Below are 24554 nucleotides of genomic sequence, written 5' to 3'. Positions count from 1 at the left end.
AGCATTTTCTTTCTTGAAAAATAAGTGATGGTCATTTTCTATATATTTCATTTCATTTTTTGGCTAAAAAAAAACATTGTACATCCATCGAATGTTTGCATTGCAATCACTTTCATTTCGTCTAATTTGTTTTTTTTTTCTTCTTTTTGCTATAGGTTTAAATATCACTTTAGTTTTTTTTTATTTGGCCGCTCGAAAGCCAGCAATAGATTTTCCCTCGTCGTTCATCATTATCATCGTATTTACATCGTGAAAACATCGTAGGCAAAACAATAGAAATGATTTTGATGGCAGAAATTCCAATAAATTAAAAATTGTAAGCAATTAAATTGCAACTATTTCTCCATAGCCGAAAAAATAATTGAACCATCCAGTTGTTTTTGCTTTTGAGTTATACTGATTTGTGGGTTTTTTTCTTTATTTTCTCATAATTTTTTGTTGCTAGTTTGTTCATCACATATTTTCATTTTGTTTCATATGGTGGTGAAAGTCAAGATTATTTCTTACAAGAATTTCCTATCAGAAATTGACCGAAATATACACATTGTCTTTGCGAAACGAACGATTTTACTGGTAATAACCAAGAAGTATTTGTTGTTTATACAATGGAAAATACAAATTGTCGAATTTGTCTTTTTTTACGCAATTTATTGCATCCACACACTTGATTTTTCATGTCCCATCGAATAAATCGTTCCAGTCGATACTATGTATATTACGGCCAATAGCCGCTTCTAAGCAATATGTATAGATTCTTCTCTTTTAAAAAAAATATTCACTGTTCTTCACACGTTATTTTTGTTTTTTTTTTTGTTCCGTTCGGGATGCTAATATTTATACAGCTTGCACTAAATTTCTTTTGTTTATATACATTTTCACTAAAACAAACCATATAGAAACGCACAAATTCGCTAGAATTTGCATTCAATACACATATTCTCTTTCTTCCTATTTTGTTCAAACAAATTCCAATATTTACGTCACTTAATTTTTGATATCTTTATACGCGGATTGCATGCGTTGTTCACTCTTGGCCAAATCCTTCGGTTTCTTCGATGGCATAGTTTAGTTTCTCGACCAATTGATCGTAGCTTTTGTATGGCGGCAAATCGAGGCGATTGAAACAGGTGTGTGATCGCGGTAACCACGTATCTTTGCCCACTTTTTCGATGCAAAAACGTTGCGGACCATTTGAACCCATCAATTCCTGTGGTGAAAACATTGGACATTGAAATTTTTGAAGGAAAAAAAAGAAACAATCCAAGAAATCTTGAAATTTTCAGGAAGAAAATCAAAACTTCCATATAGAAAATTTGAAGTTTTCAAAGAAAAATTGAAATTTTCCAAGAAATCTTCAGGGAAAAATTGGAATGAATTTCAAGAGAGGTCATCAAAAAACTCCACTTACAGCAAAACCACCAACAGGTACACGACATGTTCCGGTAACGAATTGCAATAGCCGTGTTCTCTTTTCGTTGTCTGATTCTCGAACAAACTGTATGCGAAAAAGAAGAAATGTGTTAGTCTTCGGCATAGCTCCCATCGCATTGAGTCATATATTCTTGGTTAAAATAAAACTGACCTGCCAAAACCATGCGACTTGTTTGCTGTTGCGATTGTAATGGCGATAGATTGTGTTTCGTTGCCAGTCTTCGATATCAATTTCTTGCATTCCGCACAGCATCAATTCCAATTCACGTTCGTCGAAGTATTTCAGCCATTCTAGCGGTACTACTTCGTTGAAACCTTCCAAGAATGTTCTTGTCTGTTGTTCGATGCCTCTGTTAAAATATAAAATAAGAACAATTAAAATCATTCCAATTGAAATTGAAATAAAAATGTCGAACCAACCTTGTCATTCGCCATTCAGTCATCAAGCCAATGTACTCCTCTTTATTTTCTTCGGTAACGCGCAGCGCGTCGCCACCTTCTTTCAGCTCATGATGCAATATTTGGCCAAGAACTTCGAAATCAACGCTAAACCATAGTTCAAGACCACACTCATCGATATTATTGTCACGCACCCAAATCAGCGAATTATAAAATTCCGGATCGATTGTTTCAATGTCCTTGGTTATGAGTTTCTTATTGAGCATACGTTTGTAAAATGGCATCGTAAAGCCCGAATAAATGAACTTGGAATGGAACAATGCAATCGCTATGAATCGTCCAATGAACTTGAAATACTGCAGATGATCGGGATTCACATAGCTCGCCGCATTTATTTGTAAACTGTAATTATTTTTATTGGCATATTCAAAGAGACAATACATTGGATTCAGCACTTCGTGAGACAACAAGAAGAACCATTCACGTGACACACCGCCGTAATCAAGACCCTCTTCGCCACGCTGCAAATTATTTGTAAATATGGAAAACCGCTAGTTTGAACAACAACTGCTGTTTTGATAAATAAGCCGTTAAAGTGGTATAAACTCACGAATATTATGTATAGTCGTCGTCGCAACTCATACGCTGGCAATCGCATTATCTGATGATATGAGTCTTCGAACAGCGTTTGACGTGTCACCGTGATTTTTATGTGAGACGGTAATGCGTTGCTTTGACACAAATAACGGAATTGACTAAGTTTCCATCGGAATGATCGTTCGTACGCTCGTGGCACACCATAAACACCTTTAACACCCTTTTGCGCTCCAGGCCGTGGATCTTCGAACTAAAACAATACAAAACGATTCATAAGTATGTTGGTCTTCATGAAATGAGATTGAGTAAGGCATTTATTTACTGTTGTCGTCCGTGTATTATGATCCACAAAGAACCGTTCACCTGTTGCCGTGTATCGGATTTCAAATCCGGTTGGCAATGGTCCTTCAGTTATTAAACTCACCTCCTGCAGTGGCAAAAACGGACATGAAATGGTCATTTTCATAATTGTTGTGAAATCAAAATTTAATAACGAATTCCCATTGAAAAATGAATGCATTTTTGCAACACTTACCTGGCCCTGGGTGCGTGGATCTTCCCATTGTGTGGTGCGATTTTTGTGATTGACGAAATACACTCGGTTGTCTGGTTGAACTCTTCGTTCCCAGCCTAATCGGAAGCAAAAGATTTTTGTATTAATTTGAACAATTAACATTTTCCAAGCCACGGCTCAAGATTGATCGAAGCAAGGCATTGAGTAACACACTCTTGAAATGTCGATCAAGAGCATTAAAATGACAACAAAACAGAAAGAATAAAATGTTTAAATCGTTACTCACCATCTGGCAATGGACCCAAGCCATCATCGTCATCTGTTGCTGTAGCACCAGTACCACCAGCAGCGGGCTGTGATGTTTGGTACAAGAACCGTTGGTTGCCTTGTGATACCACATGCGATCGCTGGTTTTGCCAAGTTGCAAAGTGCATTAAACGTTCACTGTTTGGTCGTTGCCATGATGTTGTACGTGTGTTGTGGTCTGGAACAGGTGCAATTCAACATTAGAAAAAACAACAATTTAATGGAAAATATTGAAGTTGAGCTGGTTGAATCTTTTTCGCGTTGACACTCACCTACGTAATAAACGCGACCGCGTTGATCTCGTCGGACTTCCCATCCCGGTGGCAGCGGTGATGGTTTTTCCCAGTATCTGAATGATTGATCAGAGACGATCCGATCAGTTTATGATGATTTTCGGTTCGAATAAAGAGCAAATGACAAATACTCACGTGCTACGTGTGTTATGGTCCACATAATAACGTCTTCCAAACTGATCGAATCGAACTTCCCATCCACTGGGGAGTGGTTCATCATCGGTGGACGTTTGAGTTTGCAACTGTTGATCTCCGGCATTTGAAATGGGTGCTGGTGTGCCACCATTTGGTTGGCCAGGACTGACTGGCTGATTAGACTGATTTGGTGGCGGCATCGATTCTTCGGACGAAGTCGGTGGATTTTGTGGTACATTTGGATGCTGAAACGAAAGCAAATATTTGTTCATAAGCCAAAAGTGTTTAAAAATGGTTTTAGAATCATGCATTGCGATATTCACCATAAAGTTCCGTTGATTCGGCGATGCGCCGTTGCATGGCACCAATGCTTGCGATGGATCCCAGCTCAAGCCACCGCTTCGACTCGTACTTGGTCCACATGAGATGTTTGTAATCCCAAGATTTCCCACACTGCGGCTGTGCTGTTGGCCATCGGGAAATTCATTGTGGCGTCGATTATTTGGATCGTTTGGCGTTAATCGCGTATTCCGTAAATCATTTGTGCTTCTCGCTCCCAACATATACGATCCATCAGCACTGAGCGATGGCCCGGCAATCGAATGACCATTCGATGCAGTGGACAAATTTTGATTATTCGTTCGCAAACGCATCCGAGCCCGTATGCCACCACACAAAATACTGCTGCGACCATTCATACATGCATTTGGATCCGCAGAACAATTGATTGCACTTCCATTACTAGTATTGTTGCTGCTACTGTTGGTCGCACTGGAAGTAATACTCAAACCATTGCTAACACCGTTCGCATGATGAACGGCTGCCGTCGTTGGCATATTTTCAATTTTCAATCCATTCAATACCACAACAAGTTCGCCGCTCTTTGTTCGGCCTTCTGGTTTTAACGATCCCAATAGATCCATAACTAATTCTAAATTATCACAACGACCATGATAATGCTCTAAAATCTGTGCCAACGGCACAATACGTTCGCCCAACAGTGCATCCTTTAAAAAGCTCGATCGGTCCAGTACACGAAATGTAATTTCGGACGATGGCGTTACGCAAACCGTAAAACTTTCATTCCATGTTGGTAAATATGTGTGTTTGATGATGTCCGTTTTTCTCGGACTATTGTTATCGATCGATATCTCAACGTATGGATTTGGCTTAAATATTCCGTTATTCCGCAACGATGCTTGTTCAACTGAAACAGGAAGAGACAAAAAACAAACAAACAATGGATTGGATTCTCACACAATAAAGAAGAAGAAAAATAACGTTAAGCACCACACAAACTCACTTGTAATGTTTAGCTGATGATATCCTTGACTGTTTCTATTTACATTTTCGGCCATGTTCACATAGATTTATGGAGCGGTTGGTTGTGCTTGGTCAGCCAAAATGCTTCAGCTACTGCTTCGAATGTATGATATCGTTGTTTGTGTTGTTGCTGTTGTCGCTTCCACTACATTCGTTTTCGATATCATTGGTAGTTTGCACAGTTGTTGTCTGCGTCGCCCGTTTTTTCACCGTTACTTCGCCCGTCGCTGCCAATGAGGAAACAATTCCAATCAATTTACTCGTTTTGTTCGGTTTCAATTCTGCTTTGAAATTTGAAGCCCATGCCGCACATGTTTCATTTTTTTTTTGTTTTCGTTCATTGTTCCAATCAATGAATTGAATCATTAGGCATATTTGAGCTTATTAAAAACATTCACTGTGACATGAAACCCAATACTTACGTGTGGCTGTGTTTCTCTTTTTACTGTCTCTGTTAATCTGCTGTTGAAATACTTTTCTTCTTCTTCTTCTATTGCCAATAACAATTTTTTCCCATTTCTGAAACGACGCGAAAAGCGATTGTTTTATTTACTTGAACCTCTATTTGTTGAAAAAGAATGTGGAGTCGTTCTTTTGTTTATTGGCAAAAAGTATTTGGAATTTCCTATGTGATCGATGTAATAAATGGCCACGAATGTGAAATGTTTTATACGGCGTCAAAATATCGACAGAGAAATAACTTTGGTATCGAAAGAAGAAAAATGGTTTTATTCAAAGCGAATGCACACTTTTCCGACTAAGAATTTTTCTCGACTCAAATATTTGACCTCGAAAACTACGTACACTTGACTTTCATCAAAACTATCTATTTAAGGACTACGACCGCATTAAGCGTATATGCGTTCGAAAAAAAAGAACGAAACCGAAGGCATTCTAACCGTATGTGTCACTTTTGTTCGTTTTGTTTTTTTTTTTGGTTCAGAATAAAGAACACGAAGAGAGAGAAAATAAACTATGGTTATGCATTATTATCCACGGTCCGAGAAATTCAATTTCATATTGGTATTGGTTTAAACTTTCCCATCGAAATCAATGCTAGACAGCAGAAAGGGCTGTTAGCTTTCATACGATATTTATGAGCCCATTTAATAAATAATCAAGATCTAGAGCACCGAAACAACAGCAACAACACAAACTTCAACTTGATTTTATTTGGAAAAACACACAAGTCAATAAATTGTACAAGCTGTTGCCAATTGGACTTTTAATCCCTTTCAGTCAACTAATGAGTAATTTGGTGCACGATATATTGCTTGAAAACACACAACGCCTCCCCAGTACAGAGGTACGTTTATTTTTCTCATGCCTTTTTTTCGAGCCAAGCGCAAAATAGGTCTCTCAACCAATTTCAATTGAATTGAAACACACAATATATTTTTTTCATATTATCAACAACAATGCAAAAAAAAACACTGACATTTCAAATGAAAATGAGTCGTGTGGCATAGAGTATCTGCTTGAAATGCGTCATATTTTTTCGTTCACTTTGGAATTGATTGGTAAAACATGCACGTAAAATGAAATAATTGACTTAGAATTCGAACAGATATATCACGTCAAACTGGCTTCGTTTGTGTTGTTTATTTTTTCAATACGAAAAAGTTTCACTTACATTTAATTGCAGTTTTCATGTTTGTGAAATTGTTTTCCTTTACTTTCTATACCAAAATACTTTTCTTTTCTTATTTTCAACCAAAAAATCGGATTTATTTTTCGAAAAAAATATAAACGGACGATGCAATTCTGTAAATAATTTCTTCTTTTCTTCACTTCAACGATATATAAGACCGAATTTGTTTTTTTATTTTTTTCTATGCGTTTCTCCCCACTTTCTGTCTATGGTATTTGGTTTTTGTTTGACATGTCTTTGCTTGTTATCGCTTTATTGTGCACTGCGAGAATGAAGAAAAAATTGCCTTTTGTTCGTACGGATAAATTGAAACTTTCGATTAGACACTTGGAATTTTTTCGTTCGTATCTTCCTTAGATATATCAATCACGAACACAAAATCAGCAACACAGAAACAAACTGAAAGTTAACATCAACAAAAAATTGAATTGATTCGTTTTTTTTCTTGTGTTTGTTTTCGGTGGTTCCCACGATATATGTACGATGAAAATCAACTTATTATTATTGTACGCGAAAAGCAAATCATTTGACTGTCGTCATTTCAATATGGCTTCAAACTTGCTACTTCAGTCAACGAACACTCATACGCACGCACACGACGACGACGACAACAAACACCACACACACACAGTGTGGTATCGTCGTGATTCGATTGGAACAAGTACACACGAATACAACGACAGCGACAACGACGACGACAGCGAAGACAATCGACTCTGTGTTGTAGAGCCAACACTGTCGTTTAACCTCACGTCATACACTCGCTCATTGGCTTGTGATGAAAGATTTCAACATCGAAACTGCCTACCAAACTGTCAAAGTATACGTAAAGAGATTCAATATTTTGGCTTTGTATTATTAAAATGTGGTAGATTTTTTTCTCACTTTTTTTCCTCGTGGCAATCAATGCATGAGATCCCCAAAGTTTTTCGACAATTTGAATTGGTCCAATTGAAAATGTAACGAAATCACAAACATTTTTCTATAATGAATGCCATGAATGCTTATCAATCAATTTAATGGGAGCGTAACAGCTTATACCGTTTCCGTTAAACATTGATAACAATTATTTTAAGTGTTTTCATGCGAGAAAAAAAATGAAGTAATCACACTATTTTTGGGAGTATGACTCAAAAATGTAAATTTAATGCAATTATTGTTGGCATTTTTCGGATGTGTAACATTATATTTTTTCTGAAGTCAATTTTTGCTTCGGTTGATTGTACTGAACCTTGACTGTTACTTATTCTGCTATCGGTTGATACATTTCAACAGAACTTTAGAGTTCGTTCCCTTGAAAATTTTATTGAAATTAATTTTCCTCGCTTCAAAGGAAGAGAAAAAAATATTTCTGCATTAAAAATATCCAATCGAATCCAAAATTAAATTTCTTTCTTTCAAATTTAATCTCGTTGTGAAATACATTTTACAAAAACATTGATCGGTTCATTAGGGTTGGTTCACATTCACAATGGTGTCGTTCACATTCGAGCTGTCACACAAACACACAGCTAATTAGTGTGAAGCAAACAAACGTTTTTTTTTTTTGGCGCTCGCACTCTCTCTGTGTAGACGTCAACTGTGTAACCAAGCGATAGAAGAAAAAAAAATACGTTCAGCCATATTGAAGAAGTCGTTCGTCGAGTTAAAGCGTATAAGTAAGTGTTGTGTCCGAAAAATTCATTTAAAAATATTTCAAATTATCCAAGCCATCGGAATCTAATAAATGTGGCAAAAAAATCGGAATAATCGATTGTTTTCGGAATAGTTGTTATTTTTTGTGTCAATTTATTAGTTTTTTCTTAGAAACGACCGGCAATTTATAGGGCCGGCATCATCAAAGCGTAGCGTATCTTGTTGGCATTTGTGAAGAAAAAATATTCCGAAAATGCTTTAAAACTTTAACAAAAATCAATCGATTTTCTCCAGTTTCTATCCCAAACATTGCTTTGAAGTCAATTTCAACGGAATATTAATTGCAAAAAATCTGTATTTTTTCATTGATAAAAAAAAGGTGAAGCGAAAAAGAAAAACTAAAACAAACATTAAAGATGGCCGACAACGATGATCTTTTGGATTATGAAGATGAAGAGCAGACCGAGACAGTTGTGGCGGAGACAACTGAGGCTCCGAAAAAAGATGTGAAAGGTACTTATGTATCAATTCACAGTTCTGGTTTTCGTGATTTTCTTCTGAAGCCTGAAATTCTGAGAGCCATCGCTGACTGCGGTTTTGAACATCCCTCAGAAGGTAAGCCAGCCAGCGTAATCAATTAGCATAATGCGCGCGTATGTGTGAAAGAGATAGCAAGAGTGACTCAGAACTATTTTGAACTATGAAACATGTTTATGCGTGTTTTCTATGAATAGCTAACGTTATGGAGATTGTGAATGTTGCTTGTTATTGTGAAATTCCGAACGTTGATAAAGAAAAATCGATTAGGAAAGAGATTCTTTTTCTAAATGTACCGTATTCTGAATGTATTCGCCCATTTTTAATGTGTTTGTGTATTTACCTCTCTCTCTCCATTCCATTTGTTTAGTTCAACACGAATGTATTCCACAAGCCGTTCTTGGAATGGACATTTTATGCCAAGCCAAGTCAGGTAAGCGTTGATTTAAATGGCAGCCATTTGTTTTTGTCAACCATTGTTGTTTGTTTAAACTGAAAATTGTTGTAATTTGGTTGTTGTTGTTGTTAGGTATGGGCAAAACGGCTGTGTTTGTTTTGGCAACACTGCAACAATTGGAACCAACGGAAAATCATACCTATGTGTTGGTCATGTGCCATACGCGTGAGTTGGCTTTCCAAATCAGCAAAGAGTACGAACGTTTCTCCAAATATATGCCAGCATTGAAAGTTGGCGTATTTTTCGGTGGATTGCCCATCCAAAAAGATGAAGAGACACTGAAGACAATGACGCCGCACATCGTTGTTGGAACACCCGGCCGTATTTTGGCTCTCATCCGTAACAAGAAACTCAACTTCAAGCACTTGAAACACTTCATTTTGGATGAATGTGACAAAATGTTGGAACAATTGGGTAAGTTTGACAACAAATCGTCTGTTTCTCATGATATTGACAATCATAATGATGATAAACCATAGATAGGGACATATGAATTACTTAATGATTCATTATCTTTAAACATTTTACTGATTTTTTTCGATTTAATCACTTAACTCACCCACTTTTGGGCCATTTCGATGTTATTACAAATATTAACGCATTTTTTCGTATTTTTTCTCTTCTTCATAATAGATATGCGTCGTGACGTACAAGAAATTTTCCGCAATACTCCGCACGGCAAGCAAGTTATGATGTTTTCGGCTACGCTAAGCAAAGAAATTCGTCCCGTCTGCAAGAAATTCATGCAAGATGTAATTGATGTTCATTAAACGTAACACACATAATAGTTAAAATGACGCGAACGGTTATTCTGTCTATCTCTATCTGACGCGGCGAACATAACGCGCACGCGCTGCTCTCGCTCGCGTTACGGGATCTGCGATTGAAAAGATACTGCGTGTGTGTGTGTGATGTGATGTGTGATAGCAGCCTGTCTACTCACTCAGAGAATCCGATTTGGTGTTGTTGTATGGCCGAAATGTAGCAAACATATAAACATGGGGGTTCGGTTGGAAGAATATTCAAACGCGCACAAAATCACGAACAAATACTTATAACGAAATCTAACACAGAAATCAAAGCATAATCGCGTAATTCGTAAAACAAATCTCTTATCCATCAAACAAGAAAAAAACAAACAAACACAATCTCCTGCAACACGCGCCTCATTTACCGCCTCACAAATTTAATCGCGATTTAAAAGACACAAGACACAAACCTAAAAACAAACAAAAAAACAAAATCGATCAAAACCGTCGTACGGAATCGTCGTTGCACGCACTGTTCGCCGCTATGTTTGCAGTGATCAGCGCGCACATTGAACATCCCGAGACATCCGGTGTGACACTTCAGCACAACAATAAACCCTTTTACCGATATTCCGAATATATGTGAGAGAGCGACCGAGAAGCTGAGAACACTCGTACACTCATCACGAATGATTATCATCCGAATTTTTCACTCACGAAGAGCACATTTCGATTATGGGGATTTATGCTAAATAACAAAATAGTCGCATGTCATCATTTCGATTGCACCAACGTGTGTCGTGAATGGACAACCGAACTCTTCTCAATACTGAATCCGATTATTATGGTATTTCAACTTTAACGATCCAATTGTTTGTTCTTTTTTTACATTTAAATATCAGTTTCTTTAAAAAAAATCAAGTTCTTTGAAACCGAAAGCGAATCAGAACAAAACATGAACATGGAACTGAAAAAAAAAAAAATGAGAGTCGATTTTGTCTTGAAGTCCATGTGTTCTAACCGGCCAACCAGTTGTTGTAACCAAAAAATGGGTAAACTAAAAAAAAAGAAAAACAAACAAACGAATGCGCATAACCTAAAAAAAAACCAACCACCGAAACCAAACGTTTTCTCGTCACCGCAGATCAACACTCATGGATTTTATCACCGTCGCTCATCCATCTCAATGACTTCTGGTTTCAAAGTATTTTAGACATTGACCATTTCCCTCTTTTCTTTCTCCCCCTTTTTTCTCCATTTTCTTTGTGAATATTTAGCCCATGGAAGTTTACGTGGACGATGAAACCAAATTGACTTTGCACGGTTTGCAACAGCACTACGTCAAATTAAAGGAGAACGAGAAGAACAAAAAACTTTTTGAATTGTTGGACGTGTTAGAGTTCAATCAGGTCGTCATTTTCGTCAAGTCGGTTCAACGTTGTATGGCTTTGGCTCAGCTCTTGACCGAACAAAACTTCCCGGCCATCGGCATTCATCGTGGTATGGGACAAGAAGAAAGGTTGTCACGTTATCAACAGTTCAAAGATTTCCAAAAGGTAAATATCGTCGAGCAAGTCAAGAATTTGTTTCTATTCATTTGATTTTTTTGGTGCCAATCGAAAGGTTCATCTTTTATGAGTAACAATTCTGGACCATAATCAAAACGTATCTTTTTCACTCTTTGCAGCGTATTTTGGTCGCAACCAACTTGTTTGGCCGTGGTATGGATATCGAGCGTGTCAACATCGTATTCAACTACGATATGCCTGAAGACTCTGACACCTATTTGCATCGCGTCGCTCGTGCTGGACGTTTCGGTACCAAAGGATTAGCCATCACATTTGTTTCGGATGAGTAAGTGTCTCTAATTCAAACCGTTTAATGCAATTTTTAAGAAATCTCAAGCATTAAACTCTGCTTGGCATGGATAATGTACTTTGAACTTGAACATGTGAATTTCTTTGTTTGATCAGGGGTGACGCCAAGATTCTAAATGAAGTTCAAGACCGTTTCGATGTCAACATTACGGAATTGCCCGATGAAATCGATCTCTCATCGTACAGTAAGTGTCAAAAGCAACAACGCTCAGAAGAAGAACCTTAACTTTTTGGATTGATTTTAATCGCTTTGTCATTTGTTTCCCTTCAATTTTCAGTCGAAGGACGATAAATCATAAAACTGAATTGGTTAAGATTAAGGAGAACGTATAAGAAGATCTATTTTAAGAGACATACACAAAAACACATACAAAATCACGAAAGAAAAAGAAAGAAAATCCCATAAATAGGACCTTTTCATCCAGACAATTAATACAACATGTACTTTACACTACATGAGGATTACATTTAGATAAACTAACGTAAGTGTTGAACTCGTTATGTTTTTTTCCCTTCTCATCTCGATACCAATTGATCCAAACACAATTTCTCCTCATGCCGAATTGTCTGAACACAATTTTCTCATCACTCCATTTCGTTTCTCTCATTTCATTTTGCAGGTGCTTAGTTGCAGCATTTTTTTTTACGTTCTAACTTATCACAGTAATCTGATTTTAAATTTAGTCTATCAAATTCCATAATTTTGCATAACAAATTAAACAGTAGAATTGAATGAATCCCAAACAAGAAAAAACAAATAACAAAACATAATATGAAGCAAACAAGAGTGAAATGTTTAGTTTTTTTTCGCACTTTTCATATGAATACCAACCTACAACATTAAATTGTCAAAGTAATTCGTTCTAGAACAAAAAAAAAAGTCTTGAAATAAAAAGAAAAAAATGATTGAAAGAAAATGTGCAGGAAGAACGGTAATTTTGAACTAAAGATGAAACAATAAAAAAATAAGAATATTGATAAATGACATAAACCAAACTTTTTCTTCATAAAACCAAACGAAAAAAAAAATACTGTGATTCGGTTGTAAAAATGCGGTGGCTTAATCATTATGTAATCGAGTGACTCAGCTCAAAAATTCATGATCTGAAAATGCATCTCGGATTGAAACATTCCATTCCAGCATATTGAGGAGGCTCACAAGATTTTGTCCGCCACACAGAAGTCCCATCAATTTCCATGAGGTGAGTTTCATTATATGACATTTAAAATTCAGAATTTTGAGCTAAAATATTCAATTCCATGATGATAAATACAGATAGGGACAAATGAAACCCAATGATTAATTATCTTAAAATTATAACTGATCACATTTTTTTAAACGAAAATTTTTCAAGGAAAATATTCACACAAAATACTTAAAAATTCAAATTCTAATAAAATTTCAATTTTTCATTTACAGACTATTTGATTCGTCCCTGATGTGACTTTGAACAGAAATATTAATGACTAATTCCAAATGTTGGTCCATTCCAGCTGGAATTGAAGTACTTCTCTTTTCTCATAGGTAGGTTTGCTGCAATTCTTTATTTTTTTTCTTCTCTTTTCAATTCAATGATGATATTTACAGATAGGGACAAATGAAATCCAATGATTAATTATCTTAAAATTCAAACTGATCACATTTTTCATGTGAAAAAATGCGTGGAAAATGCCAAAAAATACAACTTTTCAATGAGTTTTCAATTTTTCATTTGCAGACACTCGAACTGACAGTATGTGACTTTCAGCAAAATTGTGTCCAGTTCACCTTCTCTATCATACTCTCTTACAGGTAGGTTTACCATGATTTTATATTTGTTTTTTTTTCTCTTTTCAATTCAATGATGATATTTACAGATAGGGACAAATGAAACCCAATGATTAATTATCTTAAAATTTCAACTGATTCGTTGGAACTTCAAGCATTTCACAACAAATAGAAAATATAACATGTTCTAACTCAAAATCAATCCATTTCATTCCAGATATACCAAGTTGTTGCTTTGAATGCAAGTCCGTATTTCAGCAGAACACTCGAGTCTCTCCTAACGTTACCTGTTTATCGCATGGAAATTGAAGCTTTTGACATAACTATATCCAAAGGATTTGGTCCGAATCTATGGCTATAGTCTTAATCTGTATCGTATAGCATGGATTGCCTATATATAGTTCAAATTGTACAAAAAATTCAAATCCAGGGATATGCTGTATTCAAAATTATATTTTTGAATAAATAGAAGTCCGTAAAATCCACCACTGTGTTCTCATATTCCAACCAAGTAAAATGTTAGTCATTTTCAGAACAAATATCGATTTTTTTCACATATTCAGAACACAAAGATAAATAAAACTGCATGGTTTGCTTTGCACATCAAATACGATAGTAAACATTTATTGTATTGAGAATTTGCTGTTGTTTGTGTTTAAGTTGGTTTTGTTTTTGTTGTTCAAACTGTTATATTTGTTTTGTTCAGTGAAGAAGAGTCCTATATTGGATTATGTGTGTGTGTATTTGAAATATAAGTGTACATATTACGAAACACATATCTGCCAAATGCACAAATTGTATGCAGTTGTTCGTTTTTTTTGCTAAATAGTTGAACATAAACTAGGGTTAGGTTATTTATGTGATTCTTGACATCTTAACATACGAGAGCGGTAAAAACAATCCGAGATGTTCGTTTTCTTCCACGAATAAGTAGCTGACATCCAAAGACGTTTATGTGTTTATTTCCATGTTTTTGTTATTGAAATAGTTTTGCATCATCATATATTATCACCAAAACGAAAGAAATTTTCTTCATTTTTTTCATGTTCGACGAAATAACCCAAAATAGCCTCTGATTTAAAAAAAAAAAAAATTACGATCCAACCAAAGTAATTGCGAGCGAGTTAGAAAAAACTGTAGAAGTCTTTTGGTGATACATTGTGATTCGCACATTTCTTGCGTGTTTGTAAAAAAGTGTGCCTTTGAAATTGGGTTGTTCTGTTTTTCTTCATTTTGTTCTCAGTTGATATTTTAAAAAAGAGCTTAGAAAAATGTTCATTTTGTTTTTTGTTAAAATTGTAAAAGACCGTTCCGGAAAATATCTCGATTTTGCCATCGACAAAAAGTCCAGATGATTTCAAATGGTAAATGGCGTAAAAATACTCGATTAGGAAATTAACAAAAACTAAAAATCACCAAATAAATAATTGAATTTTTTTTTCTTGTTTATTATGAATGCAAAATTGTTTTTTTTTCTCTACCGAAACAAAAAAAAAACTGTAAGAATAAGAACTAAAAGAACGCAAAACTCACTTAAATCGTTACTTTATTTTCGGGGATTTTTATTTGTTTCTCTTCAAAAAGAGAAAGAGAGAGATTTGTTTCTCTTCAGGAGGTGCTTTTAGACTGTAATTGTAAATTAAATTACTGTAACAAAAGTCAGTAAATCACTACAAACTAAATTGACCTCAATCTAAGGTGAGTTGCTGTTTTTTGTCTTAAAAAAGTTTCAAACTCGAACTCCAGAAAAAAGAACACACTTAAAATTAAATATATAGTGAAGGAAGCAAATTATGTTGAATATCATAATAATAATAATCGGCGACTTGTTATACTCTTGGATAAAACTTGTAGCTCAGTCATCATCAACATCGTCATCAATCTCTTACATGTGTGTCTGTCGTTATTCATCGTTTTTTTATTATTCCTTCGTGAGATCTGAATAGATACGAATGGCATTGCTATCATAACAATTTATGTCACGAGTGCATGGCCCAATGGCCCATACACTGTATAGGCGTGTGTTTAACCAACCAAAAAATAAATAAAAGTGAAAGTTTCGTGTGTGTGACGCAAACTAAAAACAGAAAATTCGAACGCAATCCAAATAATCCTTGTTGCGATATTTTTGTCTCTTAGCATTTCCTATCAGTTCATTCTCAAAATGAGTTGTTTTTTGTTGTTGTTGTTGTGAGCATTTTGTAATGGTGTGTAGTTAAGGTTTTTTTTCTCGCTTTTGCTTCTTGTATTTTGACCTCTTTGTTTATGTTAGCTCTGTATTAATCTATTTTGTTTGGTTTAATATAATCGTAAAATTCATCCATATTAAATATACAAATTTTCAAATATATCACAATCGAAGGGTAATAATTACAAGTTTCGTATTATTCATCGTTTAATACAAACAGAATAGAAAGTGTAAGAAAAAGAAATTGCTTAAAAAGACTTGCTCTTGATAAACCTCGTTTTGTATTTGTGTTTTCTCTCATACCAATTGGGTCCTTTTCATATGAACGGAATTCCAATGGAATCATAAAATGAAAATTGGTCAAATTAGTTTTCAAAACGATAGAGAAAATCATAAAGAAAAAAAGAACTGATTTGCGTGACCACGTTTCGCATGTTCAAATCACACTCTTGTGTCGTCGCTTCATATACAGTTCTTTTTTCTCTCTTTCTTCGGTTGTGTGTATACTCCGAGGGATAGTGGAATGAGCAAATTGCACAAGAAATTAAACGAAAAACTAGAAAATCTTTTTCTCAATCGATGATTATTGTAAAAAACCGTAATTCATTTTTTGTACTAATTCGTTTGTGCCTTAAGCGACTCATTCGAACTCAACATTAAACCGAAATTGAAAAGAAAAACACTTTTTTTCTTCCAAATTAAAGCTTCAAGGAACCAAAGTGTTGGTTTAACAACAATAATTAACAACGAAAAAAAGAAGAAGAAGAAGAATAAAAAAGAACCTAAATTGAAAATAAATAAACACTACCTAAAATCATAGTTGTGATCGAATTTTAAATAATCAAATTTTAACGAAAATTTGATGAACAATTGTTTTCATCTGATTTTGGTGATGTACATGACATGCATAAACGTGCTCTCATTCCCTAATCGTTCGGCCAATTGTGATTGAGAATTTGTAACTTTGATATTTTTGCTACTGTCGCTGCCGCAGCGGTGGCGACGGCGGCGGCGGCGGCGGCTGGTGGAATTGTTTGGATTTGAATTAATAATATTTGTAAGAATCGTAGTAGTATTTATGATTTGGTTACTGTTGTTTGATAGACACAGAAGAATAACGACAACAACTAGTGCATGATAGTAGATTGATGCGATGCTTTGAATGCTGAGCTTCCAAATTTCCAGTCACCACAAATTCTTGGGCAAAGCATAACCGTTCTTGTTCACATAGAAATGACGGCCACAATCGATGATCCAATCGTTTTTCTTGACCATGTCAGTGATGCCACCGACACCGGCATTCTTCTCATCAACATCAACCCCGTTGACGAGTGTTTGAGTCTTGGTCTCGCCATCGACTGTGCGCTTGATGACCGTTTTGGTGTTTCCACTTAGATCGATCACGGTGCTGGTTGTATAGGTGCCTTCTGGCTTGCGAACCATCTGATACGAGAAGGTTTGACGATGAGTCTTTGGTCCGTCAATGACGCCCTCGAATGCACCTCCATAGTGCGGAATACGAACATTTGGTGGTCCGTGCTTCTTGAATGGATGAACCTCAACACGTTTCTCCTCTTCATCAATGCAATGAATCTGATCCATAATCTTCTCCTCATCGGTCAATTTGCGCTTTGGCTCCGGTTGCTTCGGGACCAATGTCTTAGCGCGCATATTCTCCAAGTCTGGAGAAATGCGCTGCAACAAGGAATGCAATTGATCCGCATAAATCTCACCATCCAAATCAACATCAACCGATGGCTTTACTTCGGAAAACTTCTCAAAATTCTCGAATCCAGGCTTCATGTATTCCTCACGAAAACTCTCATCGAAAAATCCCTTGGTATCTGCTTGATGAAAATGAACAGAAAAAAATTGTGTAATTATTTTGAATAATTGAGGCTGTGAGAATGAAAATGGCAATACCGGAATAAACATTCTGAAACGCATCAAGAAAAAAAATTCGCAAAAGTGAATCATGAGTTCTGAATATGCAAAAGTGAAACATGAATTTACATGGGCAGGATAGGAGGTTCATGGTTCATTTTTGCGTATTCAGAACTCATGATTCACTTTTGCGAATTTTTTTTTCTTGATGCGCTTCAGAATGTTTATTCCTGTATTGCCATTTTCATTCTCACAGCCTCAATTGAAGAAGAGACAATGGAACATGAAGATGAGATGGAGGAATTCTTCATGAAATGGGTGCACTTAGTCAGTGCATTCATGTAGAATCAAATCAGAATCTCTTAGGAATCAAGCCATGATTCTGATTGGAAATAAAAACAAAAATGTCACTCACCATCAAATTGCTCAAATGTTTTAAGCATGCGTTGCAATTGTTGTTCGTGATATTTTTGGATTTCCATTGGATTGGAAAAGACTTGGAATCCGAACACCTTGTTGTTGTCAAATAGTTCATCATCGGACTCTTCGTCATACCAAATCGGCTTCTTGAAATCATTCCCGAATGCTGGCACTTTGCTGTAAACAAAAAAAAAGAAGCGGAAAAATGTACATCAATCATAAACAAAATGCAAATCATGCAGCATTAAATCAAAAGTGGCGGCAATTATATAACGTGCTAAAAGCGTTCATTAAACACACAGTTTGCAAACATCGTTTAACACTCCGTCGAAATAAACATCAGACGAATTTTCGGGGAAAAAGAAATAAAAATCGCAATTCAGTGGAATAAACAAATAAAATCGGTGAAACTACTTATTCCGAAAAATACGGTGTGATCTAATTTCCTCGCTGTCATAAAATACAATTCACAGAAAGAGCCAATAAAAAAAAGTGAATAAATTTTGAGTTTATCTCGACGTATTACGATTATCATTTTCACCGATTATCGATTTTTCACCAAACTCTCTCTCGCATCGAATTCGTTGCATGTACGCAGTACGGCATCAATGCAAACCATTGACACACGGAAGAAATTTTTCGGATTTTTCGGATGAAATAATAAAGGAAATTTGTTTTGCTCACCTCTTGGCATTCTTATCGTTGATGGCAACTTCTTTTTCGGCTGCACCATTCAAGCCAAACATTTTCTTCAAAATATCCATTTTATCGTTGTCCGTCGCTGAGTATCTTTTTCTTTCGCACAAAACAATTTCACAGACACGACAAAAAGGGCTGTTGTCGAATGAATGAGAACGGAAATAAAAGAACAGGAAAAACGAAAATGATAAAATTCAAACGCAATAAAAAATCGCTGCAATCGATTTTTTTTTAGTCAATTTTGTCTTATCAAAGATTCGCTCTGGTCTCTTTTTTGTCAATCTATCTATATGACTTTTTTTTGTGTGTGCTTTACTACTACACAGCGCAACGTTTTGCAAAACAAGTATATATGGATGCAGCCAATGATACACACTGAATTGAATCAGCTTTGCTTCGGAACTGAAATCTCTAGAACAAATTTATATACGATATGTCAAAATAAAATAATGATTGTTTGTGTGTAAATGTTTGCAGGTTTCGCACAGAGCGCACGTACGCACACATTCACACACACATACATACACCGACCCAGCAATCATGTGAAATGGGTGCGTCCAATGACACATTTCACTCTTCTTCTTCTCTCTCTCTCTGTCTCGCTCTCTCTCTCTCTCTCATCTACATATATTGAATGAAAACGAATCAAAACATTGACAAAATTACATAATAAATTTACTGAATTCGTTTTTTTTTCTCTTCACAAAATCATTTATTCAACATTTTCACAGTCAGTTGACTAGTGATTCAATTGGATGTAATTTCTAGCAATATATGTGCAACACATCAAAAATGTGGTTGTTTTTCTCTCCTAATGATGGTGTCCCTCTTTGAGAACGTATCGAAGACCACAGTAGCCACATGCATGTGGTCCTGGTTTATCCTGAAATTGTGATCAATAAATTAGTCAATATTTCACATTTTGACTAAAATACAGTCCGTTGGAATGGAAATGCATTACCAAATTGATGTAAACCTTTGGATGACCTAAATGTGGATCGCCACCATCACAATAAACAACACGTTCCGTGCATTCCTTCGGTGGTACCTCAGCTATTAAATTGATACCTATCGCACCGAAATTATCATAGAAAATTAAAGCATTAAATCAAATATTGCTGCAATTGTTCCAAGCCACGAAATCGAGCAAACAATGACAACGTACCCCAGTTCTTGTTGACGTAACGCGTTGCATCTGTGAATCGCACATTTCGATAGTCGTCTGGTTCGAATGCCTGCAAATAAACAAATCACAAATTAGAATTAACTTCGATCGATTCGGTTTCGATTCACATTCAAGTCATTCGAAATCCATTGAAAATCACATCACAAGTGTACCTGGCCTGTATGAGTCGATTTTGTAATCTCCTCCTTTTCGGTTGAATAGGCTCTTGTGGACAATGCTGGCAATGAACGCACTGATTTTAGATTGTTAGATACAACACAATTTGCAATGAATCGTCTGCAAGCCATTTTGCTGGACGATTTTTCGGAATTTTTCAACGATACGTAGTATTCTCAACCAACAAATTTTCACATCGACTTGTAATATGAAAAACTCGGTGTTTATTTGACAGTTCATATGACAATTGGAATATGATTGCTGTAGTACGCATGATAACGGCGCAGCGTACTAGATTCAAGAGGTTCTGCCGACAAACTGGAAGGGCATTTGAATTGAGATTCAAATGAAGAAATTTCGATTGGAGGATTTAAAGAAAAGAATTTGCTTAAAAACGGTATTTTTTTTAATTCATTAATTTCAAGGCAAATTGCATGATTTCCTTTATCCTGAAGATCGTTCCTGATCCGATTTCCTCCATGCGTTTTTAACTGAAGTTAAGAAAAAAATGTTTCTTCCCAAACATCAACATCATCAAATGTTAAACTCAAAAGAATAGCTCATAAACCGATTAGAATTCCTTAAATTCTCGTTTGAATTGTTTTGAATCGAAGTGCAGCGGGACAAAACACGCAGACATAACATGGACATTGTTCGATATAATAGTTATAAACAGATTCGAAATGAACACATTCGTTCCACGATGCACATAATGAAAATTAAGCTCATTTTATCTGTTCATATCACAGCAAAACAGAAGCGGCGTTGAGTTTTCTCTCTCGTTCTCTATTCTCGTTTTCGGCTCTTTTTTTGCTCTCGCTCGCTCACAATAACAATTGTGTGTGCGATTTCGTAACTCTTTTGTTCGTCGAATGGAAACAGTATCGCAAGTGGTGATGGTGATGGTTGGCTGCTACTACCACTCTAAATGCACCACGCGCGCGTCTCTATCTGCACTAAAACATTTGTATCGAAATTGTGTGTGTTTGCCTCCAGTTTTGGGATCTTCAATTGTGCATTGTTTGTGACACCCTCTTTTATTTGTTTTCACTATGCAAGTCTCACTCCACACTGTTCCACGGCATAGGGAGATGGAAATGTGCGAACTGCAAACAGATTTGGCAGAATTGTGCGCGATTTTAATGTGAATTTATTTGCGCTAACTCATATTATGAAGTTTCTAATCCCTGATGTTATTTTTATCTGTTTTGCATTGTAATTGTCAATGCATGCGATGTTTTAATGAGACGATAGAGGTGGCGAGAGAAAGCGATAACGAGAGTTAGACGGAATAGAGAGGAAGAAAGCGAGGATTGCGCGAAATATTCAGATATGAAATAGCAGAATGCTGTTTTTAAATGAGAATTATAATAATTCTTACAAAGTTTAGATAGCTTTGTTGAAGTATGTGAATGCTTGTCTGGTGCAGAGCAACTTGTGAATGCTTCTTCTTCTCCTTCAAAAAAATTTCAAACAGTTCCATTAACATTGTCTAACTCACACTCACCATAGACTGTTACATATGTCGTGAATAACAAATTTCGATTTGACTAAAACATCTGCTAAATGCATTTTATGCAAATGTTGGCTGTTTGAGATAATAATTTCCATTTAAGGCAGATATTTCGTAATTAAATTACATTGTTCGAGAATGCCAACTTCCGGCGGTGTGGCAACCCGTGTGATGCTATTGTAAAGGTAATTTTTAATTATGTAAACGAGTTCATGTTTCAGTAAACTATCACAACCATTTTGTAAGTTATCTGCGTCAATTAAATTGCCATTCACAGAAGGGATACATTTCAATGGCAAATTCGAGACGTTGAGTACTGTCAATGTATCCGGTCATTCAGACGGAACGAATAGTTTCTGATAGAGATTTCTGAAGAAATGGCATTCCGATAGTGTCGAATCGATACAAAAAAACATCGTTTTTCAAACTGGATTTTGCATAAAAAATGCAATTCGCTGTACGCCATCAATTCGTTCACGAGTCAATCGAAGAAAAAATATTCTATTTTCGGCCCAAAATTGTCGCGTGCCCATATAAATGAGTAAAGTTTGCTCTCAATTCACCGGTTCGAATACAACACTTTTTTCCACCCGGATTCTTTATCGGTCTGGCATTACTGCCAGAGAAAAAAAGTTTTATCCATCCAAATCCCAGTATTACCGTGATTCAATACACCAACCAGGCAAGAAAAAAAAAATGTGTGAAAAAAACACCAATTTAAACTGTCATGTTGATAAACATTTATTATGTGACGGGGAATTCGTACTAGAAAATCTGAAGCACTAGACTATGCAGAAGGACGAAAATAGCATGCCATTCTACTTCGAACGTACTTATCTAGGCGAGATCAAGTTGTTTCAATTTTTGCCATTTCGAATGGGAATGACAAAAAGTGGGCCATTGTTGAGCACATGAGTACACTCACTTACGTGCATTGAACACGAGTGTGATTTTCGGTGGATGAACCGGTGTTTGATCGGTACTTGAGATATCGCGGTTTGATACGTTCAATTTGAGTAGGTACCTAAAGTACTTGTTTCTAAACATTTTTAAAGACGATTTTCATATTTCATGTGAAAAAAAAAACGAGTTCTTGTTTTCGGTCTGACTCAATGACAGATGACAGATGACAAATGGGAACGAAGTCTGTTGAGTCGAACTTTTGAAAGGATTAATTTGTTCATATTCCCAGCCAAATGAACTAGTATCTGTTTAACCCTCTAGTGCATACGTGAACTTATAAGGTTGGTTCATTTAAACCTTTCTATAATGCGAATCATTGATTATGTCACAAAATAATGTATGCCAGTTTTCGTTGGAGAACACTAGCGCACATTTCTTTCTCATAAAAATTTTGTGTGCGGTCAACCAGTGTCAAGTTATGACAACATTTGTACAAGAAAACGACGTTTCCGTAAAAATAAATTATTTTCGTTTCGTGTCCTGTTTTTGAAACGTGATTAAATCGAATAAAATTATTTTGTTGACCTCAGGAATTTTTTTTCTGCTTATTTGGAGTGTTTTTAACCAAATTCAATTCAAGTTCAATGATTTTTTACAATTGTGCAACATTTGTCCGTCAATTTGCATACTGTTCTTATAAGTACAGCCATGCAATTTGGATTTCTTTTTGTTTGATATTTTGTGTGCTTGGTTTAGTGTGGAATTTTATTTTCATTTTATTTTAACCTATTTTTATCACAAATAATCCAGAAAAAATGATATTCACGAATTCCGATGTCAACATCACTCAATTTGCAAGCTGTTCTTATAAGTACAGCTATGCAAATTCGGTTTGTTCATATACTTCGCAATTTCCATATTGGTCGTAAATGCATGACTGTACTTATAAGACCATTTTGATTTTTGCGATTTATTGATAATTCCAGCATTATACCAGATTATGAATATTTTTTTAAGTGCTTATGAGGTAAAATAAGCATGGAAAAAAATTCCCAGCTCTGTATAAAATATATGCATTAGAGGGTTAAAGTATATGATTTATTAGATTTATAACTTCAATTCCCAAAACTAGTCTTCCAAATCGCCGTGGAAAAAACGTCTCGGCCAAATTGAGTTTGTATGGAAATTCATTCATGAATATAATTGTTTAAACTTCATCCAATTCAAAACCATTCCATTCCAATGTGCGGCGTGTAATTTGGGTTTACAGTGAAATTCAGGTCAATATTCGCTTAAATGCGCCCCAGTATCAAATCCACTCTCAGTGAATGAGTTTTGTTTACTCTTTACCATGGGTTTAATAAACAGGAAGCAATAAAGCGCAGACGGAACCAAGCAGATCACAATCGTAACGTCGGAAATACATTGATAATATGTTATCGCCATAAAATAACTGTTTGAATGGTAGAGTGTTGTTGAAAAAAAACGGAGAGCGGAGTAGGGTGTGAGAGTGATAGAGTGAGTGAGTGAGTGAGAGACTGAGATTGGAAGAGAAATACTCAAAGCAAAAGAAGAAGAGAGAAAACCGAAGATTCAAAACAAATGTTTGCCTTTTCGTTCGTTAGCCTATTGACGACTTGTACCTTGGGAGTCAATGTTGTCTGTTTGTTGCTGTTGTTGCTTTTCAAAATCTGGCACATTTTCATTGTACACACTAAGCTATAAGCAAAGATAAATATAATTGGAAAGGGTCATTTGGAAATTGGCATTGCGACTTATTTCGCTTGGATAAGCTCATGATTTCAGTCCGCATACAAACGATAACATACAATTCTCATATTGTTGCACAGCACACACAGAGAGAGACAAGCAACCGAATCGCGTTTCACACACACACACACACACACACACACACACACACACACACACACAC

General features: G+C 35.8%; 4 protein-coding genes across 8 annotated transcripts; 1 reads left to right on the top strand and 3 right to left on the bottom strand.

Annotated features, from left to right (window-relative positions):
* Positions 1-377: 377 nt before the first annotated feature.
* LOC129565365 (E3 ubiquitin-protein ligase Su(dx)) lies at positions 378-7412 on the bottom strand. Of its 3 annotated transcripts, none has more exons than XM_055440178.1 (14): positions 6632-7412; positions 5421-5517; positions 4979-5225; positions 3999-4882; positions 3676-3920; positions 3520-3596; positions 3228-3425; positions 2963-3057; positions 2750-2854; positions 2441-2677; positions 1852-2351; positions 1583-1781; positions 1409-1495; positions 378-1207 (listed from the first exon to the last, which is right to left on the bottom strand). In XM_055440178.1, exons 3-14 carry the CDS (start codon positions 5031-5033, stop codon positions 1025-1027), a joined length of 2865 nt encoding a protein of 954 aa, XP_055296153.1. In that variant the 5' UTR covers positions 5034-5225; positions 5421-5517; positions 6632-7412; the 3' UTR covers positions 378-1024. The 3 variants fall into 3 exon arrangements, with proteins under 3 accessions (XP_055296153.1, XP_055296152.1, XP_055296151.1); XM_055440177.1 differs by having other exon boundaries at positions 6437-7217; XM_055440176.1 differs by having other exon boundaries at positions 5803-7168.
* On the top strand, positions 7348-14155 carry LOC129565369 (ATP-dependent RNA helicase WM6). 3 transcript variants are annotated; one of them, XM_055440185.1, is made up of 13 exons: positions 7348-8307; positions 8664-8899; positions 9192-9254; positions 9351-9692; positions 9912-10030; positions 11305-11583; positions 11715-11881; positions 12001-12089; positions 12183-12386; positions 12525-13106; positions 13325-13429; positions 13623-13696; positions 13890-14155. In XM_055440185.1, the coding sequence occupies exons 2-9, from the start codon at positions 8701-8703 to the stop codon at positions 12194-12196; spliced, it is 1272 nt and encodes a 423-aa protein (XP_055296160.1). In that variant the 5' UTR covers positions 7348-8307; positions 8664-8700; the 3' UTR covers positions 12197-12386; positions 12525-13106; positions 13325-13429; positions 13623-13696; positions 13890-14155. The 3 variants fall into 3 exon arrangements, with proteins under 3 accessions (XP_055296160.1, XP_055296161.1, XP_055296162.1); XM_055440186.1 differs by lacking the exon at positions 13325-13429; XM_055440187.1 differs by lacking the exon at positions 12525-13106 and having other exon boundaries at positions 8158-8307.
* A 107-nt stretch (positions 14156-14262) lies between these two features.
* Positions 14263-19374, bottom strand: LOC129565370 (uncharacterized). Its single transcript, XM_055440188.1, has 3 exons — positions 18849-19374; positions 18160-18341; positions 14263-17704 (listed from the first exon to the last, which is right to left on the bottom strand). The coding sequence occupies exons 1-3, from the start codon at positions 18926-18928 to the stop codon at positions 17046-17048; spliced, it is 921 nt and encodes a 306-aa protein (XP_055296163.1). The 5' UTR covers positions 18929-19374; the 3' UTR covers positions 14263-17045.
* A 142-nt stretch (positions 19375-19516) lies between these two features.
* On the bottom strand, positions 19517-20434 carry LOC129565371 (NADH dehydrogenase [ubiquinone] iron-sulfur protein 6, mitochondrial). The gene is made up of 4 exons (XM_055440189.1): positions 20202-20434; positions 20029-20098; positions 19825-19931; positions 19517-19746 (listed from the first exon to the last, which is right to left on the bottom strand). Exons 1-4 carry the CDS (start codon positions 20334-20336, stop codon positions 19675-19677), a joined length of 384 nt encoding a protein of 127 aa, XP_055296164.1. The 5' UTR covers positions 20337-20434; the 3' UTR covers positions 19517-19674.
* Between the last annotated feature and the right edge of the window lie 4120 nt (positions 20435-24554).

This window comes from Sitodiplosis mosellana, unplaced genomic scaffold, assembly GCF_009176505.1.
Source record: "Sitodiplosis mosellana isolate CC-2019 unplaced genomic scaffold, AAFC_SMos_1.0 Smas_scaffold_2, whole genome shotgun sequence".
In the NCBI taxonomy this organism is placed as follows: Eukaryota; Metazoa; Arthropoda; class Insecta; order Diptera; family Cecidomyiidae; genus Sitodiplosis; species Sitodiplosis mosellana.
This window is presented reverse-complemented; position numbering and strand designations above follow the sequence as displayed.